General features: G+C 35.2%; 1 protein-coding gene across 2 annotated transcripts in view; it reads left to right on the top strand.

The window, feature by feature from the left end:
- Positions 1-1,628: 1,628 nt before the first annotated feature.
- LOC100641056 (kelch domain-containing protein 1-like) overlaps positions 1,629-9,593 on the top strand; it is a 10,071-nt gene continuing 2,106 nt past the window's right edge. The window contains exons 1-6 of one of the 2 annotated variants that reach the window (XM_020001211.1): positions 1,629-1,667; positions 1,799-2,093; positions 2,140-2,384; positions 7,107-7,270; positions 7,691-7,870; positions 8,203-8,335. In XM_020001211.1, coding sequence (XP_019856770.1) covers positions 1,655-1,667; positions 1,799-2,093; positions 2,140-2,384; positions 7,107-7,270; positions 7,691-7,870; positions 8,203-8,335 — 1,030 coding nt within the window. In that variant the 5' untranslated portion in view covers positions 1,629-1,654. Of the gene's footprint in view, positions 1,668-1,706; positions 2,094-2,139; positions 2,385-7,106; positions 7,271-7,690; positions 7,871-8,202; positions 8,336-9,593 lie in introns of those variants that run through there. The other variant, XM_003389307.3, reaches the window with a different exon arrangement.

The following is a 9,593-nucleotide window of genomic DNA, read 5'->3' as shown; positions in this document are numbered from 1 at the left end:
AGTAATGACTAGTATAGTAATGGAATTGTTATCTTAATTACTATAATTAATGTCCTTTTAAATAATTTAATTATTGTTTGATAATTATTGTAATTATAACTGGCCTGTAACTTCAATGCTGCATGTACAAGAGGCAAACCACTTTATCCAATTGAGCGCTGATAGTCACTGACATGCACTGTAATGAGTTACATTTATGTACATGTACATTGTAATTTTTGGAAGTGTTTAACGGGCTATAGTTTTAGGTGCAGCAATTGTATGATAAAAAAATGCATCCAACTTGACATAATAATATTGTGTCAATAATATTGTTATTATTATTATTATTATTATTATTATTATTATTATTATTACTTTTATTATTATTATTATTATTATTGTTATTATTATTGATATTAGAAACTTGATAAAAGAGGTGAGGATTTATCAAGAATTGAGGAACAAACAGAAAAGCTTGCCACTGATGCTGATGACTTTGCTTCTGTTGCTGAAAGGCTTGCTGAGAAGTATCGAAAGAAAAGATTTTAATTCATTGAAATTGTAAAATAAATTTAATGCATAGACACACACACACACGCTTAACTATGTTGTTATTAGTAATGTTAATTGCTTTATTCTTTCCATTTTTATTTCATCTTGTTAGATTATTAATAGTTGCAATGATTTATTATGATTAAGAGAATAATTATGGTAACAGTTAGATGAAGTATTATGAAATTAATAAAAATGAAGAAATGTGTCATAGCTATTTTGATGAAATGCCATGTACTGTTTGCATGTGATAGTACAGGGTATTTTTGTCGAATTTTGGAATCTACAAGCTGAGCGCAGAAATACTTATACAACCCACAAAATGTAAATTACATTTTTCTTGCTTAACTATGCTGTGTACTCATGCTGCTTTAATTATTATTCTGATGCATAATTAGACCTTTACATGTTCTATGCTACTTAAAAATTTTCAGCCAATTCCGACCAAAATTGAATTTTGTGAATTTTTAGAATAGTGCTCTTAAATGATAATACCTTATAGTGGGAAATTTTGTAGGGAATTAAATTTGGCAAATTTAGCATTTTGATATCAATTCACCAAAATAAAAGTCCACCATTTTGAGCCATTATACGCATGCTCAATGGCATGTGGCCACAAATTAGCCAAATTAAAAAATAACTGAGAGTGATGAATCCCCCCCCCCCCAATAAATCCCCTATTTCCCCGTACTGAGGCCGCTTGACATGACTTAAAGCTTATTAAAATGTTTCTTTGTTCAGCATCAGTTAATGTGGTGGAAGGAAAGAATGATGGCCCAGGATCTTCAAGACCCAAAAAGCCCATTGCCTCACACTCATAAATGGCAAGAAGATACATTACAGTAAAAAACTGCATAATTTATACCAGCCTGAGAAAAACACCTATAGTGCAAGGTTTCTATTAGTCCAATCAGTGACCCAACTCAAGCAAACAACTAGCCCAAGGACCTGGAACCAGAGAGACAGCACTAGAAATATGAAAAACACTCTCTCAGTAGGTGGCAGCCATTTTGTCATGCGCATAGTGCGCATGCGCATTACAGATAAACCACCCACATGACTAATAATATTGGATCCATTCCATTCCTGCAGAGTGCAGAGTGCAGACGCTTTGGGTGGAATGACTGAGACAAGTCAGTATCTGTAATTTTCCAGTCTCTTCTCTTATGTCTTTCTTTCCAATTCTCTCCATTACTTTACTCCTCTGTATCCTCTGCTTATTATAACTATTCACTATATTACTGCATGTGTCCTCTTGTTATAGGCCATCAACCAGTGAAGAGAAGGGGTCACTCAACAGTACAGGTAGGAGACTACCTGTACATGTGGGGTGGGGACCAGCCTGGTCTACCTCACATACACAATGATGAGAAGAAGAAATCAATGTGTTCTGTAGTGGAGGTCTGTCATGTACCAAATGGTGAGTGGGTACAAAAGCCTACCACTGGTGACCCTCCACTTGGTGTCCGTGGCTATGCTGTTGCTGTCATTAGAAATGAAGTCTTCTTTTTTGGAGGCTGGTGTTGTCATGGTGACTGTAATCATAATAGTTTATACAGGTAAACATTATAGTTACTGATAAATATTATATAATATTTTATACAGTTTTAATGTTGAAACTTTCAATTGGAAGGAACTCTCTCCTACTACATCTCATCATGGTCCTATGATGAAGGAGGGCTCCAGCATGATAGCAGTAAAAGTGAATGGTGAGGATTATCTTGCAGTAATTGGAGGGTGGAGATCATCTTCTAATAATACCCCACCACAACCTGGTGCCCAGTACAGTGAAGCTACATTTGGTGCCAATCAACATTGCAATGAAGTACATGTGTACAGATTAAAAACTGGTCAGTATAATATGATATTAGGTTTATGTAAATGTAGTATATTATACAGTAATTAAATTGATGTGTGTATGTCATCATAATCCTCCTGGTTACATCTTAGTACCCAACTACCATAACTGTAGCCTATAGCGCTGGGCTTGCACCTTGATTGTAAGTACCAGTCTCCTCAGAGATTAACATACCCATTGACTTACTAGTCGCTATTAACAGACTCAGGGGTTTTCCCATTATTTAAAATTGGTTTGCTATAGGGAGGAGTCAGAGAGTCCAGTATTTGAGAACTGGATCTGATAGGTTAAAATGTTGTTGTGGTATCCCAACTCTTCCTGTTTTGTCTGATCCACACTAGACTATGCTGTAATGTATCTATCTCTTGTGTTCTAATAATTATAAAAATATAAATTATAAAAAATATAATTAAATATAAAAATAATATAATTATAAAAATAAATTATAAAAATATTTCTAAGTTTGTAATTAAATACTGTACAAGGTTTTCTCCAGTCAGTGATGGAATGGGGTTAAAGTTTGTTCCTGTCCCATACCTCACTCCTTCTCTTGGTAATGGTAACCTACTGTATCCATAGCATTGTATAAAAATTTTGGTGAGGCTTTATTTTTTTAATGGCAGAAATTTCAAGTGCCAAAATTTCTCCCTGTTACATTTACATGTACAATCATTTGTCCAATATGATAGTGCATGTGTGTGTTTATATTATTATGACCTGGGGGTGTGGCCCCCAGGTCGTTCTAAAGACCAGTTGGTGCTAAGTATATTCATAGAATTTTAAGTATATTCATTGTGATACCGTAAATAAAGTAAAATTTTTCTACCACCATTTTTGAGTCATAGTTTACTGAGATTAGAATGGGAGAAAGCAGTATCTTTGCTTCTATAGGTCCTAGCATGTACTCTTGGTCCTAGTGGCAGTATAACTATAGACACTGGATGATGGTCATTAAGCAGTAGCAAGATTGCTATAACGAATAAATACAGCAATTTTTGGACAATAACCTCTTTGCACAATCACTCCATAGACAACCATTAGAAGTAGGACTCCAAAATGGCGGTACGAAAATTTTACTTTATTTATGGTATAGTTGGTTTCAGTTGAGAAGAAACGGAAGTAATTCAATGTTTTTGTCATTTAAACGTCATACATGTGTAGCTCCGCCCAACATGGCTGCAATGTGCAAGCTCTATCATTCTTTGAGCGTTTCTTCTCCTTTAACTGACTTTACTATCTATTGTCTACAGTGGTTGCTGCTATCTCCATCTATCCTTTTCTTGTTTTTGGTGCCTGTTATTAGCTGGTATAGAGTTCGGAATACGGCCAAATCAACGAGTGTACTGGCAATGAAGAACAACTACGATTGAGAAGACTGTGGAGTGATATAGCAGATTTGTCCTCAAGAAAAGGCTCCTAGTTGAATATTAGTAGGTCTAGAGAGCTTGATACGTTTTGTTTTATTTTTAAAATAAAAAACATTATTTTTGACTAAATGTAATGAGATGCAAATGATATTTATCGGAGTGACGCACACAATTCGTCATGGCGGCTCCTTTCATCTCAAGTGGAAGAACCTATTGAGAACCTTCCAGAGTACCTAGAAACTCAAAAATTGGTAAGGATTTTTGGAAGAGCCCGTTATACAGCTATACCAAATTTCAAGTTGTTAGCATTAGTGACAAAAAAGTTATAAGGGGTGGTGGTGGTTTCTTCTCAACTGAAACTGACTATTATCATGATGAAAATACTTAAAATTCTATAAATATACTCAGTGCAAACTGGTCTATAATTGATTTCACCCACATGCAATATACTGTATAGGTTGGGATATATTTGTGGCTGCAATTATTCGATGTCATTTAAAAACCATAGAAACTGTTAGAGCGTTGCTATGACAATAAGACCACGTGTTTAGTGCTCAGCTATTCATCTGTTCTTTATAGCAGCTTTACTGGAGCCATTCACCAATAGCGAGTCCTTCTCTATCCAGTTGCGACGCCAACGGTAAGCTCACGTGAATTTTATTTTCCAAGTGACGTCATAATGGTTGCCAAGTGATGGCTAAAGCTGTGTTTAGTTTTGTCTTGTTTATATGATGGTGGATCATCTATAGCTGTATGAAGCAAACTCAAACTTGAAGCAAAAAGGTATAGAATCAATTGGTTAGTTTTCAGTCTGGAATTACTGGAATTACTGGAGCCAGCTTTACTATATTTTGGTTGTTATTGTCACTGTTTGGAAAATGGTGTAAACTATCTTGGTATATAATAGTACTTGAACTGGCCAGAACAGCTCAAAATTAGGTATGCAACTAGCCTATTAGTAGATCTTTGTGTATGCAAAGTATCATTTTGATACCGTTGCCTAGAACGACAGTTGCATCCATAATGTAGATTCAGCCTGCATGATCCATTCTTTCATACCATATTTTGACTGTTCCATTCCTTTTTTCTACAGATTTCACACTCAGGGTCATTAACCAAGTCATTTTACCTGAATAGAATTGTTTAAAATACTTTTAGAGCTAGATTTTATACTTGTCATTATAGTCATATTATGTGCCATTGACTTTCAGAGGCCTTAGCATCCTTATTTCTTGCTGGAACAACTTTAAACTTTGGAGCATATTCTTCTAGCTATTATCTTGTTGTACACAAATGGACAGGAAGCTGGGATTGTCTAGAACACTGTGCGCATCCGGTAAAGTCAAGGACATCAGTTGCTTGCAGTTCTGTTATAGTTTATTTAAATTGGTTGATGTTTTTTATGGTGATAAATATGTACATGTTCTGTGTATTGTAGGCAAATTTCATAGTAAAACTATTAAATAAAAAATAAATATAAAATAAAGTAGCAACTCGTTAATTATTCATTTTGCATAGGCGTAGGAATGGGGGGGGGGGCTTGGGGAGCTTCAGCCCCCCCAACTTTTTAGCAAGAGGGGCTTAGCCCCTCCCCCCCATGTTTACATGCTAAGTCATGCTTTTTAATGTTGAGCCCCACAACTTTTGAATCATTCCTACGCCTATGTATTGTCAAGTGTATTACAATAAAATTATACAGGCGCTTATGACTTCCGGTATACCGTTGGCGTCACGACTGTATCTGTTAACTTCTTGTATGGACCTCTACCTCAGAGCTCTTTCAGCCTCTTTGCTGCAAATTGTTGCTGGCCCATGTGCTGGTGATAATAAACCACGCCCAAGTCAATAAACACTAACTAGAATGGATGGAGAGTATCAAGATACGGCGAGACACTAGTTCTGAAAAGAACTGATGAAAGCAGCTTCAAAGAGACCAAGGCTTAGTAACACAAGAAGAACAACAGCTCAAGAACACTGCAGCAAGGTGCTTTCCTTCAATGTCATGCCGTTTTTAATTAAAATAACACCTCGGTTTTCATGGTTTTTAATTGAATTTTTTATGACCGTGAATAATTGCAGCCGCAAATATATCCCAACCCACAGGTAATATATTTTTGATTGTGTGTCAACACTTACATTTGAAGAAATAACAAGCCTTAGCAAACACCCTCCCACGCTCCTTTATGTAAGTAGGTGTGGCCATCGCAAACAAAACGGCGGAATAGATATTAGAGTAAATAAAAGGGATTGGAAATGGGCATCTCATTATACATCGCTAGGAGACGGATGTGGGTTGACATTTGCATCTAGCAACAGGGGCTATCTTTGAGCAAGAACTGTCCTTTTGACACCTGTCATTCCAGCAGTGGTGCCAGTATATGCCATTATTTATATCAAAGGAAGCAGAGGAGACATGAATCTATCCCCAGACAAAATTTTATGTTGCTAGCATCATATCATTTGCACTGATTATTTGCTCTGAAATGTGAATGGTTTCTAACAACATTTGTTTTGTACCCTTATCTCAAGAGTGAAAGACAGATTTATGACAGTATTGATTTTACCATTAAAAATAGAGTTTCAAAATGTGGAGGTTGCCCACTATATTTTGTTCAGAAAAATGATTATGTCTCTCTGTAATGATCAATTTAATGATAAGTTTGAGATGTTTGTTTTGTACCCTTAACATACATGTACAACCAAAGGGTCTGTGAGATTAACTATCACACCATTGTAATAGTTAGAACTCACCGGAGGTCACTGACACCATTTCTATTCATTAGGTTGTACAAAGCAAAATATAAAATTAAATAATAGTAAATGTGATCAATAATGATTCATAAAACACCAAATTTAAACTGCAAACAGATACATTGCTACATCAGACGGCTTGGGTAAATAGGAAGAATGTCTCTCAACATTATTATTGAAGGGTTACCTGTACAAAATAAGACTTTATCCAACAACAACTACCTAAGAAGTATGCTTACCTACACGTACTTCAACTGTTAATTTTACATACAAGTAATTAGAGAATTTTTTTACGGTACTACCAAGTCACATGTTTCTGACAAATTCCTGTTGCTATGCCCCGATTCCAATCCCTTTCTTCTACTCTATTATCAATGATGGTGTTTTGCACATGGGACAAAGTTATGAGCTTTCTAGCAAAAGAACATACATGTACACGAGATACTGTCTAAAGTCTTTTCTAGAAGCATTAGAAGGTAGAAAGAACCTTCAATCATAAGTCTTAATAAGAACCCAGCTGTACATGCAAGCTAGGTGGTGAAAACAAATATAGGGATATTTTTACACTGTTATACACTTGTTTTTATTATTTTTAGGTGAATGGACCTCACCAACTGTCACTGGAGACAGACCACCTCCTATTGATGACTTCACTTTAACATCAATAACTAATACCACCGCTATATTGTTTGGTGGTGCTATTGATAATTTAAGATACAGTAATGATGTATATATATTTGAATTTACTGATACATCAGTGGTGAGTGTATTATTTGTATTCTACCATGCCTATAGTTGCAATTAACTAATCAGACTGCTTGATTCTAGGTTTATAAATAACTTATTTACCACTGGGAGGGGTAAGTAAATTCCCGGACAGTTGGAGGTTAATAAGTGGCCCGGGAGGTTAATAAGTTTGCCTGGGAAATTACTTATTAACCCCTGCTTAAAATAGGTATGCCGTTGCTATGTGTTGCTAAGTAAACTACCTTAAAGCCACTATTATTGTGAGTACTAATTTTTACGTTTTTTGCGAGTGGCTTTAAAATCACAAAAATCAGTACTCGCATTTATTAATAATTAGGTTTATTAATAGTTATAATTGAAAAAAGAACAAATTTGCGAAAATTAGTACACACTAAATCAATACCATTAACAAATTGCAAATTTATTATTTTAGAAATGTACAAAGTTTCCTAATCCTGGAGGATCAGCACAATGGCCTAAGAAGAGAGAGTATCATTCCAGTGTATTGATCAACTGTAGCTCAGGACCACACCTACTAGTGGTGGGTGGAAAGGGATGGGGTGCCAGTGACTGTTGGTTGTTAAATGTAAACAAAATGGAATGGAAAGAACTGGTAAGTATTATAATATAATTGTGGTGAGCATGAGTGAATCCCACTAGTACGAGACCACTGTGATCTGTCTGTCGTATGCCACTCCTCCGGCAATGATAATCAATTTACTTTCAATACAGATAGTACAACTGGTCAGTATAGACATGTGCATATGATAAAAAAATGAAAGATTATGCTATGAGTAGTTTTTTTAGAGAAGCTCATAAAGCTTGCCTTTCAGTGCATGTTCTCATTTTTGTGAGTGCGTGATTGACAATGGAGAAGAAAGGAGTAGAGGAAAATCAATTTTATTAACCTGATATATTATTTTGTCATTATTTTAATTTATATAGACTAATATACCAGACAGTGTCACTCATAGATATGATCATTCTCTCTCAGTTTGGAATGAGACACAGACCACTCACTGGATAATTGAGTTTGGAGGTGGTTCAAAATACAGTGATACAAGATTTATTGAAATCAGTGAGTACATGCATACATTAGTAGATACAATGTGTATTGAATATGTAATAATAACAATAAATTATTATAATAAAGAACACCCGATACGTACAGGAAATAACGTCATAATAATATTGTAAGACCTATTGAAATATTCGTGAAATATAGTTGTACAACTGCTCGTGAGTGCTTCATGAGGTAGCATAATACTCTATGGTAGTATAGGGTACCCATGGCAACTAGATTCTAGCAACACCACCACACCTTGAAGGCAAGATGGAGGATATCTGTATTCTGTACTGCACCTCCTGGGTCTATACTCCACTACTGTGGCGTCAGCGGCACAGCTACTAGTGTTGAGCTTACTATTTAGGTAAGTTGAGGTTTTAAAGTAACTTTAAAAACAATTATTGCATGCAGTTGGCAAGACATTATTATGTAATATATATATATATATATATATATATATATAATACATATTCATATGCTATTTACATAATGCTGCCGGTAGTTGTAACTTTTATTTTGCTGTTATTAAAAATTAATTATACTACTAACCGTGTAGTCTTGCCCTAGTCTCGCTGCCCAGACCCTCCGCCTGCAGTCATTGGGGTGGACACCCCAATGACCGTAGGCAGAGGGTCTGGGCAGCGAGACTAGTCTTGCCCCATCTATACCAAATCTTCAATTATAAGTAATAATGAACAGATTTGTAGCATCTTAATAGTATCTGTATCAGTATCTTAATAGACAACAGATTCCTGTTTGTTAACTGTAGTGTAGATAAAGATTTTCACATGCATGCCGAGAAATGAAGTAATGACTATGTGTGGGTGTCTTGTATTTGTGTTGTGGACAGACATGTACTACGTACATGTACATGTACATCACCATTATATATGGAAATGTAAAATTAGGTAAATCTATTAATACTATTATTGTTACTGTGTCCAGGCCTGGGGTTAATTACTTTCAATTGTAATCTATTACTATTACTATTACACCTTGACACTTCATATTACTATTACTATTACTATTACAGGGAAAATGACAAGTAATAGTATTACTATTACTATTACCTCTTGTAGTTTTACAACATAACGAAAAATAATTTAAAACAATACGTTGATAGCATTTAATAGAAATTAGTCTTTCAAACACACTGTCAGACAATGAACAGTGATCTGGTTGAAATATTTTACCAGCTATATCAAATAGCCATTCGACTGGGGTTACTGGTATTGCTTATTGTGAAAGATAATCTATAGTGTCCTCAATG

Source organism: Amphimedon queenslandica, unplaced genomic scaffold, assembly GCF_000090795.2.
Source record: "Amphimedon queenslandica unplaced genomic scaffold, v1.1 AMPQUscaffold_13101, whole genome shotgun sequence".
Lineage (NCBI taxonomy): Eukaryota > Metazoa > Porifera > Demospongiae > Haplosclerida > Niphatidae > Amphimedon > Amphimedon queenslandica.
Note: the sequence above shows the minus strand (reverse complement) of the source record. Positions and strands in the feature narration are given on the sequence as shown.